At 35.5% G+C, this 26,493-nt stretch overlaps 4 protein-coding genes across 4 annotated transcripts; 2 read left to right on the top strand and 2 right to left on the bottom strand.

Moving 5' to 3' along the window:
• Positions 1-167: 167 nt before the first annotated feature.
• Positions 168-4,701, bottom strand: LOC105960924 (putative mitochondrial-processing peptidase subunit beta, mitochondrial). Its single transcript, XM_012985136.2, has 9 exons — positions 3,881-4,701; positions 2,627-2,791; positions 2,402-2,539; positions 2,147-2,298; positions 1,953-2,061; positions 1,733-1,831; positions 1,525-1,590; positions 625-732; positions 168-541 (listed from the first exon to the last, which is right to left on the bottom strand). Exons 1-9 carry the CDS (start codon positions 4,535-4,537, stop codon positions 455-457), a joined length of 1,581 nt encoding a protein of 526 aa, XP_012840590.2. The 5' UTR covers positions 4,538-4,701; the 3' UTR covers positions 168-454.
• Positions 4,702-4,884: 183 nt separating this feature from the next.
• Positions 4,885-6,443, top strand: LOC105960923 (small ribosomal subunit protein eS19x). Its single transcript, XM_012985134.2, has 4 exons — positions 4,885-5,082; positions 5,736-5,826; positions 5,922-6,105; positions 6,197-6,443. The coding sequence occupies exons 1-4, from the start codon at positions 4,996-4,998 to the stop codon at positions 6,270-6,272; spliced, it is 438 nt and encodes a 145-aa protein (XP_012840588.2). The 5' UTR covers positions 4,885-4,995; the 3' UTR covers positions 6,273-6,443.
• A 474-nt stretch (positions 6,444-6,917) lies between these two features.
• LOC105960922 (TPX2 (targeting protein for Xklp2) protein family) lies at positions 6,918-11,003 on the bottom strand. The gene is made up of 8 exons (XM_012985133.2): positions 9,882-11,003; positions 9,740-9,785; positions 9,552-9,644; positions 8,718-8,837; positions 8,224-8,322; positions 7,631-7,690; positions 7,444-7,538; positions 6,918-7,208 (listed from the first exon to the last, which is right to left on the bottom strand). Exons 1-8 carry the CDS (start codon positions 10,718-10,720, stop codon positions 7,097-7,099), a joined length of 1,464 nt encoding a protein of 487 aa, XP_012840587.2. The 5' UTR covers positions 10,721-11,003; the 3' UTR covers positions 6,918-7,096.
• A 10,871-nt stretch (positions 11,004-21,874) lies between these two features.
• LOC148767149 (uncharacterized) lies at positions 21,875-22,552 on the top strand. Its single transcript, XM_088825973.1, has one exon. It carries the CDS (start codon positions 21,875-21,877, stop codon positions 22,550-22,552), a length of 678 nt encoding a protein of 225 aa, XP_088682099.1.
• The last annotated feature ends 3,941 nt before the right edge of the window (positions 22,553-26,493 follow it).

Below are 26,493 nucleotides of genomic sequence, written 5' to 3'. Positions count from 1 at the left end.
ACATTTACAAACTACGACTGTTGTAATTTCTTAAAGAAGAAGGGCTTTTTTTAATAATTACACTTTACCTCGGGGAGGTGTTTGCAATTCACATGTAAGAACACACTGTTTGTAGTTTGTACACTTAAATTCTTGTATGGGGCAGAAGACAAAGCAACAAAATTTTCCGAATAGGCTGCAAAAAGAATAATAGTTGTGTTTATTGCGTCTCGGTACATAATCGCCATATATACAATATGACTGATTACATTTTTCGATTATTTAAACTAGCCAGAAAATTTTACACGAAACAGCAAAAAAAAAAAAAAAAAAGAAAAAAAGCAAGCAGGCAAAATAAAATTAAAACAGAGTCCGCCGCCCGATTTGCTCCCATGGGGCGATGTATTTTTATGAAAGCAAAACAATTTATGTTGAAGAAAAAATAACCGAATAAAAATAGTATGCAATGAGGAACCTAGTAACGGAGCCAGTAGGTCCTGCGTCTGAACCAGTTGTAGTCCGGCAATCCCTGGATGGGGCCCACAGCACTAATCGCAACATCCTGCAAAAAAAAAAGGAAATTAATAAAAAGATAATTATTAAAATTCAATTTTGAGACAAAATTCGATTTTTTTTTAATCTTACTCTGTCGAATATGAAACGATTTGCAACACGTTTGACAGTGCTGGTATCTACAGCATCGATCCTGGCAATAAGTTCAGCGTATGGAATCCTTCTGCCATAAGTAAGCAGCTGCAAACACAAAGGAAATATGCTTTTAATATTATACAAGCAAACATGCCAACAACCTATTTTATTTCAACTTTTTGAATGGGTAAATATAAATAAAATTCATCTTAATTTGAAAGTTATGGAAAGATCCGAGTTGTGTATTGGCGATTTTTCTCATTATCAAGAACTTGACTATTCACGCGTTCATCTAGAAATGTATAGGTTTTGAAGGGCAGAATTTTATCTTCTCCTTTTTCTTATATCAAAATCCAATATTCATCCATCTGTCATTCGTTAAAAATACTAGCAATTATCGGGAAAATTACAGTTTTCATCCCTCAAGTTTGCACTGATTTCACATTTGGTCCCTCATGTTTTAATAATTTAACACTTTTGGTCCTTTCCGTCAATTCACTGTTAGTCTGTCAGTGAAAGGCACATGCTTGATTCCGTTAGTGCTAACAGAATTGACGGAAAGGATTAAAAGTGTTGAACTTTTGAAACATGAGGGACCAAATTTGTTTTATGTAAACACGGGGGACCAAATTTGTTTTATGCAAACTTGAGGGATGAAAACTGTATTTTTCCCAACAATTATCCATGAAATCATGAAAAAATAGTGATAACATTTATTTTCTATTCATTAATCTAATTCAAGATTGTTTCAAACATGCAGTTCAGTTAACAGACTAGAGTAGTGTCAAGGATGAAGCGAACTCTAGTTAAAATAAAATAAAAAAGTACTTTCAGCCCATCGACTGAATATTTTATACGATTATGTTATTTGATTTTTCTTTTTTTAGCAAAACATACCTGACGCCCAATATCTTCAGCAACGGGACTGGTTCCATCGATGTGAAGAAGCAGAGAAGACTTCAACTGCAAGTGAACACAATATTTGAGTTGCATATTACATAATTAACTCAAGTTCACATGACTCACATATGCTATTCGGAAACCTGTACGTAGTTCCCGAAAGTATGTACCAACTGAAATGCGTAACAAGTTACGAATAAATTACCTGGTTACGAGCACGAATCACATCGGCCTCGGATACCCGATAACTGAGTTTGGTTATCTCGTACATAATTGCATAAGCCAAATCGTCTAAGCAATCAGGCTGAAAAACATTACACCGAAATAAACATTAAATTGACTTAAAGAACAAACCGACAGATCTCATATGCTCGTATTTATCAAAAGTAAGGGGGGGGGGGGGGGGGGGGGGGGGGGGTGGGCACCTTAGCAACAGCATAGACACCAAACAAGCCAGTGTCCTTATAGTTAGTATTGAAAGCCATCATGCTCTCTGCTATTTCATTAATCCCAACCCTCTGCGCAAGCTCAGAACTGCAATTTACACACTAAATCCAATTAAAAATATTGTACAGTGAAATAAAATAAATTGTCGGGATATAATTTTGAGAATAATCACCCCATATGCTTTCCACCGCCAGCATTTTTATTCCAAGAACCCAACATGGACTGCATAACCATTAAAGCAATGGAATCTGGATCTGTCCAGGAAGCACCCTCGAAAGCAACAGCGAATTGGGCAAGAGGAATGTCGTCATCGAGCATTCTAACCTATATTGTCACAATGTATATATACATATATATCAGAAAAATGACGATAAGGCCCATGGGTATAACTGTAGAAGCAAAGGGATCAAACAAGATAAGTATATACCTCCGAGCCTGTAAAGATTGCAGGTTCTTTAGCAACTAACTCAGTAGCTGTTGTTGGATCTGATGACAACTTTGTAAATAACTTTGTCGCCTGGTCAACAATATCTTCATGCTTAACACCACCAGAGGCGACAATTACCTAAAACAGAAGCCAAAATCACTAGGTAAGAGCTTAGCGATGTCTAACAAAATCATACAAGGAAAGGCTAATTATTTTTTCAGCTACCGTTCTTGGAGCAGTGTAGTGCGTTGATATGTAGTTCTTTATATCTTCTCTGCCGATTTTCTTGATATTTTCAGCAGGTCCAAGAATTGTTCTACCAAGAGGTGTATACTGGAAAGCAGTGGCGTGTAGGTGATCGAATATAACTTCTTCTGTTTGTCCTTCAACCTACAATCAGTCAAGAACGTACACACGGTGAGCGTATTGCATATGAATCAAAAGCAAGGAAAAAAACAAACAAACTCATGAGAGTAAATGCCAGCATAAGTTGGTTCTCCAATTAGAGTAAACTAAGTTTTAAAAAAAAAAGTCTTCTCTAGCAGGATTAATACCAAAAACCAATACAATTTCGAGATTTAGACATCTAAGAATCATCGAATTACACAGAAAAAACACGTTAAAAAAATGCAAGTATTGTCAATAAACTCTGAAAGAAATCTAAAAGCATTACACGATTTAAACATTATCTATACATCTAGCTTCTAAGCAGTCAAGAGGAGGTTTATACTAGCACATTTGTAGTAACTACTTGCAATCACAAACAGCATCCCATATTTTGGATCCTCTCAACTCCAATCCTACAAAAACCTATGAAGCATGTTGCATGCTGGGAAAATAAATAATCAAATGAAGAGACAACATTATTCACCAAATGCAAAAACAACATTATTCACCAAATGCAAAATGCAACACTATATAAATGTATCCAACAAAGTAGAACTGCAGCATAAAGGTGTTGTAATCAATGGTGAAACTGAGAAATATCTAACACAGATATCAAGTACCGCCAACAACCACACCCCCCCCCCCCCAACACACACACACACCAAACAACAAGCCCCACTCACACACACACAAAGCCACAAGGTTTTCCCGCATAAATCAAGAAGGAAAAAAATAGATATCCCTCAACCTATACCGGTAGCACATAAATCAGTGAAAAAGCAACAATCTTTACACATCAAACAAATCAACATATCCTACAAATAGAACTTGCAGAGAAAGATTTCATAACAATCAAGGTGAAAAAATGAGAAATAGCAACAGAACTCCAAATACCTAACACATATATCAAACAACCCACCCCACCACCCCCACCCCACCCCCACACATTACAAAAACAAATGAGAAATTTTAGCCACAGAACCAGGAGATTCAACAACAAAGCTACAATCTTTACACATCAGACAAAATAAACATCGACCAAAAAACAATCAATCAATCAAGAAAAAATAAGAACTGAAAATTCAATAATACCTCCTCCATCTCCCGAAGAATAACATCCCTCTCCCGAGTGATTCTATTCTCTTCAAACTTGGAATTCTGCAGAATATCGGATAAGATATCCAATGCACGGGGTGCATCCTGATTCACAACCTTGGCATAGTAGGTGGTCTGCTCCCTAGAAGTATAAGCATTCAAATGGCCGCCCATATTCTCAATCTCCTCCTCCAGTTCCCTCGCGCTCCTCTTCTCCGTCCCCTTAAATATCATATGCTCCAAAAAATGCGCGGTGCCATTGGTTTCATCGCTCTCGAACCTCGAACCGGCGTCGATGAAGACACCGACGGTGGATGTGGGAGATGCGAGATTCGACTCGGTGGCGATTCTGAGTCCGTTCGGCAGAGTCGTGACTCGGGTGAGTGGGGCGGAGAGGATTTCGGTGTGCGAATCCACTGTTGGGTGAGGGGAGTTGTACCGGAGGAAGCGATGGTCGGGGTCTTCGAGCTTCGTGAGCTTCCTTTTGACGGATTCGGCCAATCGATCGTAGATCATGACATCTGGCTGCGGTGGAGATGGGAGGGAGACCTCCGGTGCGGTGGCGACGGCGGTGGAGAGAGGTCGGAGGGAGGCGAAGGCGTGGATTGGCCTTCGACTGCGGCGAGTGAGGCTTATTAGATGACGGATCGTCATCGCGACGGATACGGCGGCGGTGGCGCTACCGGTGGCGGAATCTCTCTGCTACGGCGGAGATTAGGGTTGCGGACCTGTGTGGCCGGAGGAAAAAAAGGATGTACAGTGGAGAAATGAAACAAAATCAGAGTTAAAAACAAGTTTGTAACACGTTAGCACCCCAAAACGGCGTCGTTTCATTGTTTTAATTAGTTTAATTTAATTTCGCATATAATTGGCCCAATAATGACTAATTAACTAATTAATTAATTAGTTAATTAATTGGGCCGTCGAATTAATTTGGGCTGACTAATCGGGCCGCAAAGCCCAATTGGAAAAATAGATACAGATAACCCTAATTTGACAAAAACCCTAGGGCTACAATCTCATATTATCAGAGCAGCTTTTCTTCTTCGCCACACTCAATCTAATCAGAGCAGAATTGCGAGTTTTTGAAGTGAATTGAGAGGTATTCAACAATGGCGGCGACTGCCAAAACTGTCAAGGATGTATCTCCTCATGACTTCGTCAAATCCTACGCCGCCCATCTCAAGCGCTCCGGCAAGGTAAAAGATCTAATCGCCGATCATTTTCTTATGCTTGTGCTCTCAAATTTTACTTTTTTTTTATTTTGTTTTTGGGTAAAGAAGTTGACTTTATCAGAGATGAAATCATTTCATAGTTGTATGTTGGATAGTTTGTGTTGGAGGTGGGGGGAAAAGAAGAATAAACCCTTTGGGCCTGTTTTTTAGGTTTTCTGAAATTTATGTTGTTTGATTGTCTGATGATATTTTGACTTTTCAGAGTGTGAATTCATGTATTTAGTGTTGATTATTTTATAGAGTAGTGTCAAATTTTGTTTAATTGGATGATTGGATATGAACAGATTCTTGGAATATGTTGTCAATTAACTTAACATTTCCGAATTTTCGAAAACTTCTTCTTTGAATTTTCAGAGTGTGAATTCATATAGTTAGTGTTGATTTTATAGAGTACTGTCAAATTTTATTTAATTGGATGATTGGATATGAACATCTTCTAGGAATATGTTGTCGATTAACTTAACATTTCCGATTTTCGAAAACTTCGTCATCGTAAATCGTCAATGTGGGATTATATCTTTGTGTGAGACAATTTAATTCATTTGTGGGTATTTTAATATGTTGACTCATTTCTTTGCACGTTGTTTATCGTTACTTTTTTTTCTTCGTAAAAATAGATGGAGCTTCCCGAGTGGACGGATATTGTGAAAACCGGAGTGCTCAAAGAACTTGCTCCATATGATCCTGATTGGTACTACATCAGGGCTGGTAATAATCTCGGAAGTTAACATCACTAAACTGTCTTTTATGATTGCATCGTTATACGTGAGATTTAAGTTTTGTATCGTATATTTTCATTGCAGCTTCCATGGCTAGGAAGATATACTTGAGGGGAGGTCTCGGTGTCGGTGCTTTCCGAAGAATCTATGGAGGAAGCAAGAGGAACGGAAGTCGTCCACCTCATTTTGGCAAGAGCAGTGGCTCTGTCGCTCGTCACATTCTTCAACAATTGCAGAACATGAACATTGTTGAGCTCGATACCAGCGGGTGAGTTTTTATTTTTCGTTCTTCAGAAAAAAAATGTTGTTTTTTGAATTTATGATTCGCTGTTATTTAAAACGTCTGTGCTTCTTGTCAGTGGAAGAAAAATCACATCGAGTGGCCAAAGGGACCTTGATCAAGTTGCTGGAAGAATTGTGGTCGTTGCACCATAGAATTTTTATTTATTTTTTTTGTTTAGCTTTGTTTGGGAATTTTCTCGTGAAATATTTGAATGATGTTTAGTTGAAAGTTTCAGCATGTTTCGACTTTGAAATTTTGGATGTTTGAGTTTACAGAAATGTATTTTGGATTCACTGAATTATGATTTTGATGTGATTTATTTAGGCTGCTTCGTTGCTTTTTTTCGGTGATTTGATTTCTTTGTTGTTTTGGATATTCTTATACTATATTAGTATTAACTATTAAGTATATCTATTCTTTTTTCCCTTTAATTAACTTTTAATCTTGAATATCATTATAAATTCAATTGTGTTCCAGTATTGGTTCTCTCAATTTAAATTGTTAAATACTTGTAAGCTAATTAAGAAGATTTAGTTATCTAGACATTAGTTATCTAGTTTTGTAGATGTTACATTTGGTGAAATACATCGTGATTGTATTATACATATATAACTCTTTGTGCAAACCTGTCGGCCGGACTGTATTATACACATATAACTCTTTCTGCAAACCTTTCGGCTGGATTGTATTATACATATATAACTCTTTGTGCAAACCTTTCGGCCGGAAATAAGTTGCATAACAACACGAGCACAAGTACAACGAATGGCAATTTCAATCCAAAATTGGGTTAAAAATGAAACTAAGATAAATATATAATGTAACTTTTATTAAATTCCAATCCCCATTCATTAATATGGCACACCATTGTGCCAGCAGTAAAACTTTCTTCCTTTTTGTAACAAAATTGCAAGATATACACGAGGCCTAAAAAAAAAAACGTTTAGGTAAATCGAACGAGATATACAATGCCGTTTCACTCGAGTGGAGTGTACAAGTCGTCATCCAAAGACATGTCACACTTGATCTTCTTGTGTTGAGGTAAATGGAATTTCGGTTCTTTTGGTATAGTCGGGTTCTTCATAGACCTGATTACAACAAATGGATATTTTTAAATTTGAAAGTGTTGAAATTAAAAAAGAAAAAAAAAAGGGAACGATTTGAAGCACAATAGTTTGTAGAAAACATTTTCACTATAACAGCTAAATCATGTTTGGACACGAGAACTGAGAATTATAATCCCGGTTTTCAATTTTAGAAATAAATCCAGTAGCGTTAGTTTGTATATGCAAAATAAGCAAGAGGGGATTTATTATTACTGACCTTCTTGGCATGAATGGTCTGTCGAAATATGGCATGGGTTGAGCCTTTGGAACGAGATCCTTTCTTAGTCTTCTGATTTCTTCTTCTTCTGCTAGCTGCAAAAAATTGTATGTACGTCTTGTTTAAATAATGCAAGAATTGTTAAGGATGTATTATTAGTGTCGGAATTTTTCAGGTTGCAATTTACCTTCTGCTGTCTCTCCCTTTCCATCCGGTACTGTTCAATTAGGTCCATTTTCTTGGCCACCTTAATAGAAGCAAAGAAAAATGGTGAAATAATCCGGAGAATGAAAGAAAAAAATGAAAACAAAAATAGAACACAAGCGTAGGAAAATACATGATGAAATGTTCGCTCCCCTCTTTTGTAATCTTTCGTCTATGTTCGCTCAAATTTCTATGCCCCCTCGTTTTCCCTACCATCTCTCTCTCTCTCTCTCTCTCTCTCTCTCTCTCTCTCTCTCTCTCTCTCTCTCTCTCTCTCTCTCTCTCTCTCTCTCTCTCTCTCTCTCTCTCTCTCTCTCTCTCTCTCTCTCTCTCTCTCTCTCTCCTCCCTCCCTCCGTCCCTCTCTTTGGTTACACCATATTATTTTGATAAGACATTATAATTTTTGTTTCAAAAATTGATGCACAAAAGTTAATAAGAGGAGTGGTGATTTTTAGCAAGTTACTGTCGAGACCAAGAAATTGTTGGCATTTATAGTAGGTACTTCAGAGCCTGGATTTAGTATATTTGTTAGGACATATATTTCAATGGGGTAATAATTCAACAAAAAAGAGTACCTGATGATCGAATTCTGCACGCTCCACAGCTCTCATATCACTGTGCAATTGGAGGTCTACGGGCCTTGTGTTGTCTTTAACTGGAGGCTTTACCAGAAACTGACATACCACAAATATGAAAAAAAATTAGACTCAATATAAGAACTTGTATGAGTAATTTAATATCAATTAACGAAACAGACTCAATATGACCTCTCTCACTCACTCACTCACTCATACATTTTGAAGAACTATGTTAACATGAGAAACCATTTCACTCTTCAAGGATAAATGAAAAAACCTAACCGAAATGGCACTGATTATTTGCACTGAAGAGTAAAGAAGAGTAATATAGTAATAGACAGCATAGCCCATTATCAGCACATCAAAAGATTCACCGCAGCAGTCGAGCAAAATTATTCAGGTATAAGTAACATAAAAAAATTGACCAAACAAAAGTTTGTTATGCTAGAGAGTCGAAATAGATAGAAAAAAACTCAGTAACAATAGTTTACCTCAGGTTCATCTGTCGTCCAAGGAAGACCTTGAGCAACGGGTATTCTCAATTTCTCCTCTTCCTCCAACATTTGTTGCAGCTTCTTCATGAATTCTTCCTCCTTCCATCTTCCTCTTTGCTGTAGTAACACCAGTTACCAAATGTGTGTTATTTCAAGAGATAATAAACAGGCAGTCAAACATCAAATAATGGGTTCAGGGGTAATTTTAGCTCTAATGTAAAAAAAGTGATCATTATGATTCATGCATCGATTCTAAGCCCAATATTAACATAAAGCAAATGAACTCATCACTTGTTAATCATTGGAGAATCTTGGCTATTAGAAAAACAAACTGGGAAATATGAACTTTGTTAATGATATGAATGCTCACGCAATAACACAGTGAAAATTTCTACTTTACGTTACGGGACGCTAGTCACCACAATTTCGTATTTTTGGAGAATTAATTAAGGGGTCTAACTGAGGCTTGAAAAAAATACTAGATACGTTTTTTTTTCCATACGAGTATAACGATGAAATGCTTTCTCAATCGAACGACAACCACAGAGTTAAAAGATCTATTTAGTACAAGAAGTTCTGATAGCTTCATTTTAAATCATTGCCTATTGGTACATTATTCCAGGCTCGTGATTTGACTCACTAGTTCGTAACTTTAATTATTGACTCTAATACAAGGGTCCAATGGATAATTTCCTTTGTTCCAAATGACAACACACCAATACCAGAATTATATCGAAATCATACTCGTAACGAAACAAAAATGCAGTCATTGAGAATCCCAAAATTCTAACAGCACAATAAAGGCCATAACTGTATTTCCAAGAGACAAACCTCTGTTCTGAGCATAAAAGGCTTTAGAGAGGTTGCCTTCTTTTGCCTCTGCTTCCAATGTCTTCTGTTCAGCGTTCCAGTTGATTCAGTGCTCTGCAACAATCGAAAAACACGGATAAGAAGATCGGCCGAAAATGAAGAAACAGTTCATCTCAGATATAAGATAAGTATTGTTAAAAAGTTCTCACACTTCGTCTGCTTTTTCTTCGACCATCACAAGTTCTGGTTGAAATGCTGTAAGTTTCGATTAAGACAAAAATTAATACAAATTATAAACACGCAATCAAGCTAATCACAATTCAAATATAATAGCTGTTAACTCTAGCTAACCTTCCCTGGTTGCTGTCCAACGAATAAGAATGGCGAGAATCAAGGCCTAAATTCTCCGACGTAAGGAAAAAATCTGATGAACTCGACTGATGCATTCCAGGCAATGCCCATTTTATCCCCTTGTTATCATCATCTGTTTCATTATTCTCTTTTTCTTTAGAGTCGCCCGATTTCGGTATCATACGAAGATTCTCGAATGCCTTTACCAAATGCTTCACTCTTCCCGATCCTGGCTCGGGCACGCTCTTTCTCGCCTCTTCCATTAGCCTATCTCTGCTCCTTTTCAGACTCAATTCGCCGTTTCTCTCATCACTCTCGGACAAAGCATCACTGCACTGTTCATCATCGGCTATTCCACAATTTTGATCTGCCGCCGTCGCTGTTTTTACCCCTCCGTCGTCAAAGTAACCTTCGTTATCTATTTCACTGCGATTTTTGAAAAATTCGTCTTGAGAAACCCTCAATTTCTCGTAGGCCACGCACAGACACTTTGATTTCCCGGTCGCCTGCTTGCACTTCTCACAGTCCACGGCGGCGGCGGCAGAAGAAGAATTCACATCCTCCTTCCGCGATTTCTTCTTCGCGATCACGAATTTCCTCTCGCGAATCTTCTTCTTCGGGGAAGGAGACGCCAGTTGGTTAGGGTTAGCAGCCTTCCTGGAAGTTGACTTTTTGGCGCTGCTCATCGGCGGCGAATTGCAGAACTTCAATCCAGGGCTCGACGTGTTTGGATCGACATTTTCTGAACTGTTCAGGTACGGCTTCGATCGAATTGAAACGGCGGTTTTCTCTTTCGTAGGAGTGACGGTTCCTCCGACGAACTTCAAACTCGATTCCATGGGGGGAAAGTCGCCGGAAAATGAAATTGGGGGGATTAGATTTCTAGAGAGAGAAAATCCTGAATTTCATGGATTTGAGGGTTTTGTTTAGGGGGGGAGTGTGGATTGAAGGAGACGGGTAAATAGAAGAACGTTGAGCTTGGGACGCTCGGTTTTGCAACGGCTAGTTTTCTAGCGCCGGGTTTTGGAGCGTTGGATTTTATTTATTTTTTATTTTTGAATTCTTTTTTATTTGATCCAATCACTCTGACCCAATGGGCTTTTCTCTTTGACCAATTTGAATATCTATTTTTTCCCAAGGGACTTGATAAATATATAGTAAACCATTTAAGGTAAATTACGAAAAAGACCCTGAACTCGAAAAGCAAAAAAACCCCACCTATCCATAATTTGCCAAAATCCTCCGATATTTGTTTTTGTCTTACGCTGACTTTTTTACTGTGTGATTTTTTCACGGAATCTCTCTTAAAACATGAAATATTCTCCAAACAATGCCGCTTCTATCCCTGCCGATGTGGTATTTCTCTAAACTACTTTTTAAAGATAAAAAATTAGTCGTAATGATAATACTAAAAAGTTGTGAAGATGTTTAAGAAAAATAAAAATTCCGTGTAAACGTCATCTTAGAGTAATTTTTGTAGAGCACATATTTATATTCCTTCTTTTTCTGTTTTCACTTTTAATGCTTTTACGCCGTTATATGAGTAATGTGTCGTTTATTGTCCTTTTTCTTTGGGTAAATTACGGCCAACCCCTGAGATCATGTCAAATTACGAAAAAAAAAATCCATCTTATTTAGGTAATTACAATCACTCCCCTCAACGATGAATCTTCTTGCACGTCCACCATGTAAGTGTCAAATTTAGTGGAATCTTCTAGATTATGTGGAATATTCTCCAATTTGTACCCGTTTTATCCTATTCGAGTTCTACATTTTGAAACAAGATAATCATAAGATGTGTCTCTTGACTTGTAAATATCACATTGTGGTGCATCAAAAACTGCATTTTAGCACAAAACGGGTACATACTAGAGAATATTTCATATAGTCTAAAAGACTCCGTTGAATTTGACACCAAATGGTGGACTTGAAAGAAGATTAATAGGTTAGGCCGGGTGGTAGTAATTACCCACAAATGAGGGGTTTTTTCGTAAACCTTACCTCAGGGGTAGCCGTAATTTACCTTGTTTCTTTCATTCAATCAATTTTGAGTCACTTTCCTCCCATTACTAGTTACTAGCTATTTTCTTCTTCTTCTTTTTTTTTTATTTTAATTTTATTTTTTTTAATTTTTTTGTTCGATAATTTCTAATCAAAACTGAAATTAGATATATGAAAATGAAATAATGGAAATTCAAATTTTCCATTGCAGTTTTAGTTTCCAAAAGTTCATATAATTAAATATAATTTATGTAATTAACTATCCAATATTTTATTACAATATATGATATAATTAGGGTTTATATAATTAAATCGTACTCAAACAATATCATGGATTTATTTCCCTTTTTTTTTTTTATCTTTATTTCCTATTTGATACTTAAACAAGATGGAACGTTTTAAATAGCGGAAGTAAACTCTTTATATATATAAACTAAACTCTACTATTTTTGATACTATAAATAGCAAACTCTCTCAATATATATTTTTTGGTTGGAATTTCTTTCTCACGTTTCTTTTTTGATCTAAAAGATAATTGAACAAGGTGAGTACGTAATAATTATAACCGATGAAGATTGTTTGGTAATTGTTTTCGGTATTCTGTCATCGGTTAATTTTCCTATGATTCTTTTTGCGTTTTGATATGATCGAATAACGAAAGATTTTGGCGACGTAGGTGTGTTGTTGTATTTTGTGTTATATTTGGTTCTTGATACATCCTTGTTCTTCTTCTCAATTGAATTTGCTTCACTATTTGGGTAAATTAACCCCCAACCCCACCCCCCCCCCCCCCCCCCCCCCAACTTAGAGTAAATAACAAAAAATACCATCACCTATTTGTAATTACCAAAAAACCCCTGAGATTTGTTTTCGTCTTACACCATGATTTTTCACGGATTTTTTTTTCAGGGAATAGACTTTACATAATTTCAGATATTTTCTTTTATTTCTCACTTATTTAATTAGAAGATATAATAGAATGCACACATTTTACAGTTGATGAAATTTTATATTCATTCAGGAGGATCGGAAGATGAAAACACCCAGCCCATTAGTCATCTCTATGTTAGAGCAATACCTCAACGCATGCCGAGACGCATTGGACACGATTAAATAAGAGATGACTAGTTACCTGGGGCCACAAGCCATCTCCGCCATAGCCAACCGGATTCCCTCTGCCTCCGATGCGGATATCGCCGCCCCTCCAAACAAGGGTCGCATGTGGAAGCTCCCCCGAGTTACTCGAGAGAATTAAACGGGTGGATAGTCAATATGAACAAGTGTATGTAGAGATGATGCAGATACGGTCGGTCAAGCACTACGTAACGTGGATGTGGGGTTGGACATACAACTCTCCGATGCGTGACTATTTCGGGCAGATTGTTTCTAAATTGGAACACTTCGTCAGCAAACATGACGATGCATGTCATTCTTATCGAGCCGGTATTGAATCTTTGGGAATCAAATATCATGATACTTCTTCTTCTGCCATGTCACGTGATGACTGGACGCTCACCATCCAAGATTTTCAACGGCTGAAGCTTTAATTAAATATTACTTTTTATTTCAAATATATATTCTATTAAAATTTGCATTGAATTAACCATGAATATATTTTAGCTGATGATGAATTAGATATGCCAAACTTTGATTTTGATAGAGTGAAGAAGGATTTTTGTTTCCTCTTTTTTTTTTTATTAAACCTTATAACGTGCAACACACGTACCATGCATGCTATAAATTGTGCACACGTCCATCCTTGTGATTTCAAATTTAGTAGAATCTTCTTGATTATATATATGGAATATTGTTACTTTTGTACTCGTTTTATCCCATTCGAGCTCCACATTTTTAAGCAAGATGATCATAAGATGTGTTTTTTGGCTTGTATATATCTGAGCTCATAAACTGTATTTTTACATAAAACGATTACAAACTAGAGCACATTTCACGAAATTTAAATGATTATGTTGAATTTGACACCATAAGGGTGGAGGTGTAAGAAGATTCATAGTTGAGAGATATATGTAATTATCCAAACAATAGGGTTTTTTTTTCGTAATTTGGCCATACCTCGAGGGTTGGTTGTAATTTACCCTTATTCATATTTAGAATGTGACTATACTTACGTAAATGTGGATGCAAATTATCAGGTACTCATTGTTGGGTTATTGTTCAATTGTATTGAATAAACTTTCTGTTAATTATTACTTATTACTCTTTTATTTGATCAAGTATTTTCAATTACTCTCTCTCTCTCTCTCTCTCTCTCTCTCTCTCTCTCTCTCTCTCTCTCTCTCTCTCTCTCTCTCTCTCTCTCTCTCTCTCTCTCTCTCTCTCTCAATTATTGGAGTGTTCAAGTTCCATTCTTACTGCGATAAATAGAGGGGTGTTCTTGCATTTACTTCAACCTCCACATTTAAAATTGGACTTTTTTTACGTGATAAAAAAAAATTCTAACATCAACTGTAAATTTTAACATGTATTCGTTTCAATTTTCAAATTATATCAGCTGAATCAACTAATTATTATCTCGGTCTAATCTCCATGAAATTGTACGAATTGAAAAATCCATGAATCAACTAATTATTATTAACATGTATTCGTTTCCATTCTTACTGCGATAAAACATCATGGATTTTTTTTTCTTTCCTATTTTGTTACTCAAACAATATGGGAAGTCTTGAATAGGGTAAACTACACAGTAAACTCTACAGTCTCTACTATTTATACCGTGTTATTTTTTATTAAAAACTCTCTCTCTATATATATATTTTAGCTTGGAATTTCTTTCTCGCGTTTCTTCTTTGTTCTAAGAGAATATATAATTCAACAAGGTGAGTAATAATTAATCGCTGAAGAACATTGTTTGTTCCTTGTGTTTTCTTTTTCTTGTTTTCCGTTCAATTCTTCTTTTATTTATGACTTTATTTTTTTTTTTAAGTATATACAGTAGAACCTCGATAAATTAATAATTTCGCTTAAATAATAGTTTATTCCGACCCTGACTCGCTTAATATTTCGTTAAATTAATAGAAGTTTGTTAGTCCAACTATATTAATTTATAGAAGTTTAATTATATATATATATATATATATATATATATATATATATATATATATATATATATATATATTGATGATGCTAATTACTTAGATCACCTGGGGTGGTATAGAAAACGAGCTGGGAGAGCAAAGCGGATCAGTAGCTTGACAACTTGATGATCCTGAGGTCCCTGCAAAATGAGCACACATGAACTAAGCCGGGGGTTGATCCGGCGGAAACCCCTCCGACGCTCAAGTCAGACGTGCTGATAGTAGAAATAGTCCAGAGAATACAGTTGATAGTATTACTCAGTTAATTGGACGTACCTTAAGGAATGAATTCAAACATTTATTTATAGCTTAGTTGAGATTGTCGGGCCCAAACCTTACTTGAAGGTGATTGGGTCTCGGTGATAGTGGTCTTCGATATTGGGCTCCTGGCCTAGTAGGTAAGTAATTTGTAGGCCCATTGGGTTGGCCCAATTATGCATATCATTAAGCCCCCCACTCTCGATTCGATGTGGGGGCCATGTTGAAATGGGTGTCAGATCGTGTCGAGAGTAAAATTTGTAGAAGTCGATTGTTGGCGTATGGCCTAATGGTGTGCGAAAACGCATCGGAACGTGTGTCGGAGGGGCGTGAAGGCGCGTTGGCGCGTAGCGCAACCAAGTTGTCGCGATGTAAGTTACTTGAGTCGTCGGTGTTGTCCCGCGACGATGTAATAGCTCGGATCAAGTTATCTCCTCGTGGGAGTTGTCTCGTCGCGGGGTAATAGAGTTGATCGAGTGATCTCCTCGTGGGAGTTATCTCGCGATAATGTAGTAGCACATAGCGAGTGTTCTCCTCGTGGGAGTTGTTATTTATCGACATTGTCAATGTTGTGACGCGTTGCTTATATGTGTTTACATATAGCCTTGTGCGTGATGTACTTGAGGAGGGGATCAGGCTCTCAAGATTTTTATATGGGGATCGTGCCCTTTGTTAGACCTCGTGGGTCGTAAGTATGTTTGGACCGTGGCCACGTTTTAATGAATGACCCATCGAAAACAAGTAGATAAATTTGAGTAATCAAGCTGGCCAGGCTATATAGATTCCCATAATATTTCTAAGTGTTTCTAGGGTTGTAATCGTGCTAACTTGAGCTTGCGATTATATAGTGAAGTTCGGGCGAGTTGTCTCCTCATGGAGTTGTCTCGCAGCGAAGTTGTAGAATCATTGGATGACGCGCGACTGACGAGTGTGCGGATTGATGTCGCTCTGAGTGATTTCTCTCCTCGTGGGAGTTATCTCGCTGAGGATTCGTAGTACCGAGCGAGTTGGCTCCTCGTGGGAGTTGTCTCGCTGCGGGTTCGTAGTACCGAGCGAGTGGCTTCCTCGTGGGATTTTCCTCGCAAGGGGTTGTAGGTCCGAGCGAGTTGTCTCCTCGTGGGAGTTGTCTCACTGCGGGATGTAGGACAGAGCGAGTTTGCTCCTCGTGGGAGTTGTCTCACTGCGGGATGTAGGACAGATCGAGTTTGCTCATCATGGGAGTTCTCTCGCTATGGTTTCGTAGACTCGAGGGAGTTGGCTCCTCGTGGGAGTTGTCTCGCAAGCCCCCCACTCTCGAGACGATGTGGGAGCCAAGTCGAAAGGGGTACTGGATCGTATTGAGAGTAGATCGGTGATGTAGTCTTGCGTTAATCGTTGACATGGCGTGGAGAAATAATATTTTTTTTTTATTTTCCATTTGATAGCGAACGCAATTTGGTAGGTGCGTTAAAGAGCTCGCGCAATTTGATGGAACGCGTTGAAATTCTCGTGCGATTTGGCGAAGCGAGTCAATCCGTTACATGGTCCCACAAGCCATCTTCGCCATAGCCAAACGCTTCCCTCTGTCGATGCCGCACTCGTTTCCGTTGCTCCGAACGAGGCTCGCACACGGAAGCCCGCCTGAGTTACTGGAGAAGATTAAACGGTTGGATATTCAATACGAGCAACTCAGTGTAGAGATGATACAGATGCGGTCGGTGAAGTACGTACTACGTGACGTGTATGTAGGGCTGGGCGTACAATTCTCCGATGCGCGACTATTTCAGACACATTGTTTCTAGACTAGAATCCTTCATCAGCGCACACAACGACGCCGTGGAATCTTATCGAACCGGTATGGCATCTTTGGGTATCGAACTTTGCCGGTACTTAAAGTTTCAAAATCATAAGGGTAGTAATTTTTTGTAATTGCTTGATAACACTAAAACCAACTCACACAACACAACCACATTTTATATAGATAAAAAAATTGTAAAAATACCTCTTAACAGTTAACTGTATTTAATTAAGAAGTCAAACAAGTCTTAGGATATTAACTTAGTGTAAATATTCTTTTACCATGGTTAATAATTCAAATCAGATAAAAATAACAAATATAATTAGATTCTAAACCTAATTCAAATATTTTCAAATATTCAAAAGAGCTACTACCATTTATATACAAAGGTTTTCACATGAATGTTCTGATATTTCTCAAAATTGTTCTGATACAAGATTCATAATCTTTGTCTGAAAAATGTAGAACTAATCAAACAAACAACGATTTTTACCACGTCGTTCAATGCAACATAGTACTAAAACGTATATCAACATCAACGCTTTGTAAAAAGATATGTACTATTTCCTTTATGCAATTTTTGTTTTTGAGTCTTTCGTAACTCGAGGATTCCTACAACAAAAGAAACAAGCAAAAATGTTCGTAATTCATGTAACTAAAATCTGCCCGAAAATCAAATAACATTCAAAATGTTCGTAATTCATGTAACTAAAATCTTAAGACATTCTTACCTAGGATGGAATGAACGAGCTTTAGTTATCCGAAACAACAGAAGTGTGGTTCAAGTGAAACACGAGTGTCTGCAATTTGAGATGCATGTTAATTAAAATCAAAGGGCAGTTCCTCGATTCTCATAAGCAATGCACATAAATACTTACATTATCCGTAACTATAGGAGGCTGATTCAAATCAACACGAAGTTTCCTACACGTTGGGAAAATAGTAAACTAAATCTAACGATTTATTGATTGACATAATATCATCAATACTTACATTATCATGAACTGGGGATGGAATTCCGTTCAAGTCGAACAAATGCGCATTCTGATCAAATGGGGACTGATTGAAATCAATAGGCAGTTCCTACACATTGGAAAAATAGCAAATTAAATCAAACGTACCATACCAAGGGGGATAGTTCAAGTCAAAGGGCACAAACTATAAATATAAACAAGGTAAAAAATAAATTATTATGAACCATAATCCAACATTTAAAGTGAATACATTTTAATGACATTTCGCATACATTATCATGATCGGGGGACGGAACTTCATTCAAGTCGAATGAATGCGCATTCTTATCAAATAGGACCTGATTGACATCAATGGGGAGTTCCTACATTTGAAAAAGAGTAAATTAAAACTAACCAACAATACCAAGGAAGGGATGGTTCAAGTCAAATGGCACAAACTGTAAATATAACCAATGTAAAAATAAATTATTAGAAACATAATCGAACATTTAAATTGAATACATTTTAATGACATTTCACTTACATTATCATGAACGGGAGACGCAATTTCATTCAAGTCAAACAAATGAGCATTCTGATCAAATGCCGCCTGATTGAAATTAATGGGCAGTTGCTACACATTGCAAAAATAAATTAAATCTAACCTACCATACCAGTCAAATGGAACAAACTGTAAATATAAACAATGTAAAAATAAATTATAAGGAAACATAATCCAACATTTAAATTGAGTAAATTTTAATGACATCTCACTTACATTATCATGATCTAGGGAGAGAACTTCATTCAAGTCGAACGCATTCAGATCAAGTTGTGGTTGATTCAAATCAATAGACAGTTCCTACACGTAGGGGAAAAAAAAAAGTAAATTAAATCTAACCTACAATATACCGGGGGTGGGGGGTTTAATTTAAGTCAAATGACACAAAATGTAAATATAAACAAGGTAAAAAATAAATATTAGGAAACAAAATCCAACATTTAAATTGAATAAATTTTAATGACATTTCACTTACATTATCGTGATCGGGGGACGGAACTTCATTCAAGTCAAACAGATGAGCATTTTGATCATATAGCGGCTGATTGAAATCAATGGGGAGTTCCTACATTGGAAAAATAGCAAATTAAATATAACATATCATACCAATGGGGGATAGTTCAAGTCAAGTGACACAAACTGTAAATATCATCAATGTAAAATTAAATTATAAGGAAACGGAATCAAATGAATATATTTTAATGACTTTTCACTTACATTATCATGATCGGGAGATGGAATTTCGTTCAAGTCCGACGGGTGAGCATTCAGATCAAAATGCGGCTGATTGAAATCAATAGCCAGTTCATAATTCAAGTCAAAGGGCACAAACTGTAAACATAATCAATGTAAAAATAAATTATTAGAAACCATAATACAACATTTAAATTGAATAAATTTTAATGACATTTCACCTACATTATCATGATGGGGGACGGAACTTCATTCAAGTCGAACGGATGAGCATTCAGATCAAAATGCGGCTGATTCAAATCAATAGGCAGTTCCTACACAATGGAAAATAGTAAATTAAATTTAACCTACCATACCAAGGGGGGAAAGTTAAAGTCAAATGGCACAAACTGTAAATATAAACAAGGTAAAAAAAAATATTGGAAAACAGAATAAGACATTTAAAAGTGAATACATTTTAATAACTTTTAACTTACATTAACATGATCGGGAGACGCAAATTCATTCAAGTCGAACGAATGCACATTCTGATCAAATGGCTTCTGATTGAAATCAACGGGGAGTTCCTACATTTGAAAAATAGTAAATTAAATCTAAACTACCATACCAAAGGGGGATAATTCAAGTAAAAGTGTACAAACCGTGAATATAAACAAGCTCAAAAAAATATTAGGAAATAGAATCGAACATTTAAATTAAATATATTTTAATATTTACATTTCACTTACATTATCATGAATGGGAGACACAAGATACTTCAGTTGTACCGACATACATAAGATAAAATTTAAACCAATGTATAAAATCAATAATATTAAATAAATTAAAAATTGATTGTACTTACATCAGCTAAACTGATTACAATTCCATTGTTAACAGATGGTTTCGTAAGGCAATTCATCCAAATCAATCGTCACGTCATTGATATCAAGAGCAACTGTTAAGTTGTTGTCGGCTGAACTACCAACCAAAGTTCCACTAGTACCACCCTATTGCAGAAAATAACAAAATGTGAAAGTATTATATATTATAATTTATTTGACTTACAATTTCTGTGTTGGAAATGTTTTTCCTAGCATCCATACCGTTAATTAATCAAAAGCACTATTAGTTTAATGAGATTTAAACAAATTAATAAGCCAATTTTAATAATAAAATCAAAACAAATCAAAAAACCATCAAACAGTTACACAAAACCATAAATAATAAAGAAATTAATTTATAATTTTCAACAGAACAACAAAACCTCAACAAAATAAATAGAAATGCTAAAACAAAGTCGTATCAACTGGCTAGCAAAAGCATCTCTGGATATCAAATAAAACAACTGATCGGAAAACTTGCATATAACTTCTTCACATACAGTCGGAAAATACGAATTTCAACGTTAATAATTGTGATTTATATGCCTATGAAAAACTGTTAACCTAAATTGTAACAGTGGTTATGGGAACAGTATTCAGTTACAATTACAATTCTTGTGTTAACACAATTATATACTACTGAGAGCGAGTAAATAAACACAATAATTTAATGTGGTTCATACACAAATGTGCCCTACATCCACGTGGACCTGCAAACACAATTTCACTAGTTCAGATTTACAGTGTACATTAATAGGACTTATTAAAAATAATAAAGACTCTCTCTTTAATTTTTATATCGTTCTTGTACACAACTCGAACTTCGTGTTTCTCTCTACTGCAGCTCCACTCCGCGTGCCTTGAACTTCCTTCAAGCTTGAACTCCCTTCAGAAACGCGGTTGATCTCCCTTGATTTACTGTTCTTGCATGCATCATTTATGTTGGTACTGGGTAGATACAAGTTTTATTGGCCAAAAGCATTGAAAATTTCGGATTTCAGAAAAGGGGTTGCAGAAAAACGATTTTTTGAACTTTTATGGGGTTGCATGTGTAGATCGAAAGATTTTTGGGTCACATCTGTAATTTTTAAGAAGTCAGTCCTATATGTGTTTTTAAATCTGTTTTTCAGCATTTATTGAACAAAATTTTTCGATTTAAAGAGGTTTTGCAAGAAAAATTGATTTTTGAACTTCTAGTGGTCTTGCATGTATAGATCTAGAGATTTTGGAGTAAAATATGTAATTTTCGAAATTTCTGCCTCAGGTAACTTTTTAACTTAGTTTTCTGCATTTATTGAATTAAAATTTCAGATTGTTAGGGGTTTTTCATGAAAAAGTGAATTTTGAACTTTTAGTGTGATTGCATGTATAAATCTTGAAACTTTGAGGTCAAAACTGTAATTTTTGAAAAATCAGTCATTTCTAAATTTTGGAATCTGTTTTGCAGCAAGTTAAATGGGAAAAAGTTTTTCTTTATAAAGGTTTTAATTGCCCTAAAGAAGGAAATTTTAATAATTGCATTTTTGTCCCATGCAAAAGTATTAAAAATTACAAAGAGATCATTTTGCTTCCGCTAGATGAAATTTCGATAAATCGGTTCGATTTATCGCCCGATTAGAAGGGGGATGCTACAGGGTGGTATCAGAGCATGGTTCATAGATACTCGTACGAACTTCACGGGTTTAGAGACTACTCGAGACGCGAAGCTCGGACCATTCGGTAAAGTATGTACATTATTTTCTTTATGTGTTTTACTTGCTTTACTTATTAATGGTAATTAATATAGAAACAATGGTGAGACGTATAACCCGAGGCAACTCGAGTAATCCTTCCAATGAACCACAAGACCACAATCAAACTATTAATAATCTCTCAAACTTAATCCGAGAACAAGCCCAAAACCACCAACGCCAAATCGAACAACTTCTCCAACGTAATCAAACCCCACCTCAAAATAACGCACCTCAAGCTATATACGAACGATTCCTCCGAATAAACCCGTCCGAATTCCACGGTGGCACCGATCCCGCAGCCGAAGGGTGGATCAAATCTCTCGAAGTCATATACGACTACATGCAAATGACCGACCGCGACCGCGTGCATTGTGCCATATTCCTACTCCGAAACGAAGCTTGTCACTGGTGGGAGGAAATCAAGGAATGCACGAAGCTTGAAACTTTGCCGTGGATCAATTTCAAAGTCCAATTCTTTGAAAAATATTTCTCGAAAGATGTGCGAGCCCACAAACTCAAAGAATTCCTCGAACTCCGCCAAGGCGACTTACCAATGATCGAATACATCCGCCGTTTCGAACGTGGCTGCCTCTACGCTCCATTCGTAGCTCGAGACGCCAAAGAAAAGAAGAGTCATTTCATTCGTGGCCTCCAACCAGAAATCCGTAGAGACATTCGTATGTCCGATGCTTCAACTTTCCGCCAACTTGTAGACAAAGTTTTGTTTATATTATAAAGTACGATAAATAAATAATTTATGGTTTTCTCGTTGGTTTCAATTTAAAAAATGTGTAACAAATTTCGAACCATAAAAATTAACTAAAAGAACAAAACATAAAATCAACAGAGCGTTGGTAGATGGGAAAAGGATGGGATTTGCTAAAACTTTTAATTTGTATTTGAATACTTATCTAATATTTGTATTAGATGGTTGCAGAAATTGCAGACTTATCAAATGAAACTTTTAATTTTTTCACAGCTACAGAACCAAGAATTGCAGATTTGGGTATCTCCTAAAGTTCTTTAGGAAAATACACACATCAAGATAATATGTTTGCAGCATTCAATCTAATGTTTTGTACGTAGAATTTGCAATCTTCACGGTAACAAGATCAATATAGTTTTAAAACGCATTATCAAATTCAATGCCCTATAGAAAAGATGCAACTGCATTTTAAATAATTAACAAGAAAAACAGATTTCATCCATGATACACTAATAATTGCATAATAATATGAGATGAATACGAATTACAAATTCAAAATATGAATTAGTATTAATTAAATAAAAATTAATTGTACTAAAATAGGATGAAATGATGAGTATTACCAGCATCCGTAGATTCGTCCGCTTCTGAAGCGAGAATTTGATTCAGATCATGTGGCAAAAACTCGATTATTCAAATTTCAGAAGTCAAGCAACTTCACAGAACAATTAAAAATTTAATATTCAAATAACAAATAACATACGGCCAAAATGAAATAACGGATAACATTTAACCAATTCTAAATTAAACTTGCTTACATCTGTGGATTCTTCAGTGTCCGACTCGAAAGATTTATTCAAGTCAAAATCGAGTTTTCTTTTGTTATTTCCGGAATCACCTATGCTCGATCCACTAGTACCAACATAAAATACAAATAATTTAAAAGAATTTCTGAAGTATCAAAAAATGTATTTATTACACTGTATTTATTTCACTTTCCAAAAAAAATAATCAACAAAAAAATAAATGTTTCACTAAACACAGCGGTCATCAATGACATTAGAAGAAAAACCAACTTAATTACTAAATTAAAAAAATTAACTTTACTCACATCGGCATAAATGTTGAGATTTCCTCATTTAATTTTTGACGGAGTAAGTATTCTTCTGAACTCATGATTTAATTTTTGACGGAGTAAATATTCTTTTGAACGTGATAATTACAGTTTTGGCCCTCTAAGTTTGCACGTTTTTCCCTTTTGGTCCCCCATTTACCGCCGTCAACAAAATACACACTAATGTTGTCACATTTTAACACATTTGGTCCCTCCGTCTGTTTGACCGTCAAGAAGTAACGGTCAAATGTTGAATTAGGGCTGAATTTGGGATTTTTCATAGATAAAAATTGCACTCAGACCCCTGCATTCTTTTAAAATATTCTAAAAACCCATAACATTTTATTCAACCATAATTTAACCTCAATTTCATCATTTATTCAATTTTGACAAACGACCCTGATTTTTACCAGCATTTTCGCTGACCGTTGACCGACGTTTTTTTTTTTTTACTTTTTTTTCGGCATTGACTTTTTTATTTAATATAATTTTGACGCCGTTCACCGACATTATATTCTAGGTTAACAATGTTGACTTTTTTTAGTCTTCTTGATTTTTTATGAACTTTTTTCTTGCGACATTTTTTTTCCTAATCAACACAATTACCGTAGAACACAATAATAATACTATATTAATATCTAGTATCATAATATTAAAATTACAAACTTCAAATGAAGTTTTTATCTAAAATTCTAGGGCCTAACTACGATTTAAAAAATTTCTAAAATCCATAATTTGCTCCCCTCAATTTATTCTTCGTGGAACCGCCAGTGCATGCCAAATTTCTTCCCAAAAAATATGAAGAAGATGAATTAGGCATGTGCGGAGTAATTTGGAATGAGATAACCACTCTAGTAAACGGTTTTTGGGGCTAACACCGGCCGTTAATTTTTATCTTTTTGTGTCTTAAACTTTTTCCGTTATTGAGATGCGTTGACTTTTTCCTTTTTTCTTTATTTTGACTTTTTTTATGATATTTTTTTTCTTGCCGATTATCAGCTTTGAATTTTTTTTTTTAAATTATATTTTTCCATTACTCAACAATTTAAATAAAAATAAAATAAAAATCAAGAGAAAAATATCAACGATGTTAACCCGACATTCAACATCGATCAACAGCGGCAAAAAAAGATCAATCGAAAAAAGAGTCAACGGAGTTAAAAAGAAAGTCAAGGTCGGATCACCCAATTTTGAAGAATCGGGGTCATTGGTTAAAATTGGTTAATTGATGAAATTGGGGTTAAATTATGGTTGAATAAAATTTTAGAGATTTTTAGAATATTTTGAAACAATACAGGGGTCTTATTGCAATTTTCTCAAAGAAAAATCCCAAATTAAGCCGTTGACCGTTACTTCTTAACGGTCAAATAGACGGAGGGACTAAAGGTGTTAAAATGTGACAACATTAATGTGTATTTTGTTGACGACGGTAAATGGGGGACCAAAAATAAAAAACGTGCAAACTTGGGGGACCAAAACTGTAATTATCCCCAATATTTTAGAAAGTCGTATTAGTTATCAATAACATTATAAGAAGAACCAACTACAATTCAAAAGAATAAAATATTCATAGTTTTGATTTAGTTTATGATAGAATTGATTCATCCACCTCCTCAGAATCATTCGAATTGGTTTGAAGTTTTTATTCCTATTTATACTAATTCACTTTTTCAATAGAGATGATCATCTTAATTCTACAATTTGATAAATATTCTAGAACTCTCCGAAGAATTCCTATAAAATATTTACAATGTATCATCTTAATCCTACAATTGACAACTGTTCCAAAACTCTCCGAAGAATTCCTATAAAGCATCTACAATGTCGAGGTTTATAATAATTCTATAATAATCTCTACTTTTCTCTTATGTACAATTTGGCCTATCTTCTTCCATCTCCTTGTCATAGGACTTGGTCATCAAGGATGGTGCTCGGTGAGATTTCCCTTAGCTTAGGTCTTTGTTGTTCGATTTATAAACTTCGGTCATAATCAACCATCAATCGACGTATTAAAATTTAATTTCAATTGGGCTAATAAAGTTGCGCCAACTAGTATTTGGTGAAATCTTAAACAGTCAGGTTGACCGAGACCAACCATTGAAAAAAAATTAATAAATTTTATTTAGTTAATTATATACATATATGAATAATTTATTAACCAGTAATATTTATGGAAAGAAACGCTCTATATTTAATAAATTAACTATTAATATTAATATTTAATTAAAAAAATGAGAATTAAGAAATATAATATTTTAAATTTATATAAGTTGGTCGATTATATCATCATCCAACCTAGACACGGCCATGGGGCAGGTCGGGTCCAGGTTCGGGTCCGACCCGTCGGGTCCGGGTCCCACTTTTAGGAGGCGGGTCCGGGACGGGTCCACCCGGGTCCATCCGGGTCCGGATCGGGTCCGGTATAACCCGGTTTTCCAATTTTTTTTATTTTATTTTTAAATAATTACAAGAAAGGAAAAAAAACCTTAATTGAAACGTGAAAAAACTTGAGATTAACTTTAAATTCAAAATTACAAAAAAAAAAAAAAAAAATTGAATATAAACACTAAACAATTTTAGAAATGAAACGATTAAGACCTTGAGACATAAAATAAATAAAATGAAAGTTGTGAAGATTGGAATAGGGGTATTTCCGTATTTATAATTGAGCATTTTTTCAAATTTCAAAATTCTAAAAAAAATCAAAATTCAATCTTTCTTTTAAATTAAATCGTATTTTTTTATATTTTTCAAAATTAAATATATATGCATTTGTTATTAGTCGATATTTTTAATATTAATAATAATGAACATGACAATTGTCAGTTAATATTACAATAACATAAGTAAGGTTGCC

Source organism: Erythranthe guttata, chromosome 11, assembly GCF_056151865.1.
Source record: "Erythranthe guttata isolate IM_541 chromosome 11, IM_541, whole genome shotgun sequence".
NCBI classification, from domain to species: domain Eukaryota; kingdom Viridiplantae; phylum Streptophyta; class Magnoliopsida; order Lamiales; family Phrymaceae; genus Erythranthe; species Erythranthe guttata.
This window is presented reverse-complemented; position numbering and strand designations above follow the sequence as displayed.

Coding starts and splice junctions, on each gene's coding strand:
- LOC105960922 (XM_012985133.2), bottom strand. CDS start 10,720: ATGGAATCGAGTTTGAAGTTCGTCGGAGGAACCGTCACTCCTACGAAA. Junction 8,323..8,717: donor GGACGACAGATGAACCTGAG/GTAAACTATTGT, acceptor GTGGTATGTCAG/TTTCTGGTAAAGCCTCCAGT. Junction 7,209..7,443: donor AGACCATTCATGCCAAGAAG/GTCAGTAATAAT, acceptor TGTTGTAATCAG/GTCTATGAAGAACCCGACTA.
- LOC105960923 (XM_012985134.2), top strand. CDS start 4,996: ATGGCGGCGACTGCCAAAACTGTCAAGGATGTATCTCCTCATGACTTC. Junction 5,083..5,735: donor ATCTCAAGCGCTCCGGCAAG/GTAAAAGATCTA, acceptor TCGTAAAAATAG/ATGGAGCTTCCCGAGTGGAC. Junction 6,106..6,196: donor GTTGAGCTCGATACCAGCGG/GTGAGTTTTTAT, acceptor GCTTCTTGTCAG/TGGAAGAAAAATCACATCGA.
- LOC148767149 (XM_088825973.1), top strand. CDS start 21,875: ATGGTGAGACGTATAACCCGAGGCAACTCGAGTAATCCTTCCAATGAA.
- LOC105960924 (XM_012985136.2), bottom strand. CDS start 4,537: ATGACGATCCGTCATCTAATAAGCCTCACTCGCCGCAGTCGAAGGCCA. Junction 2,062..2,146: donor GGCGGTGGAAAGCATATGGG/GTGATTATTCTC, acceptor TGTAAATTGCAG/TTCTGAGCTTGCGCAGAGGG. Junction 1,832..1,952: donor GTGTCTATGCTGTTGCTAAG/GTGCCCACCCCC, acceptor AATGTTTTTCAG/CCTGATTGCTTAGACGATTT.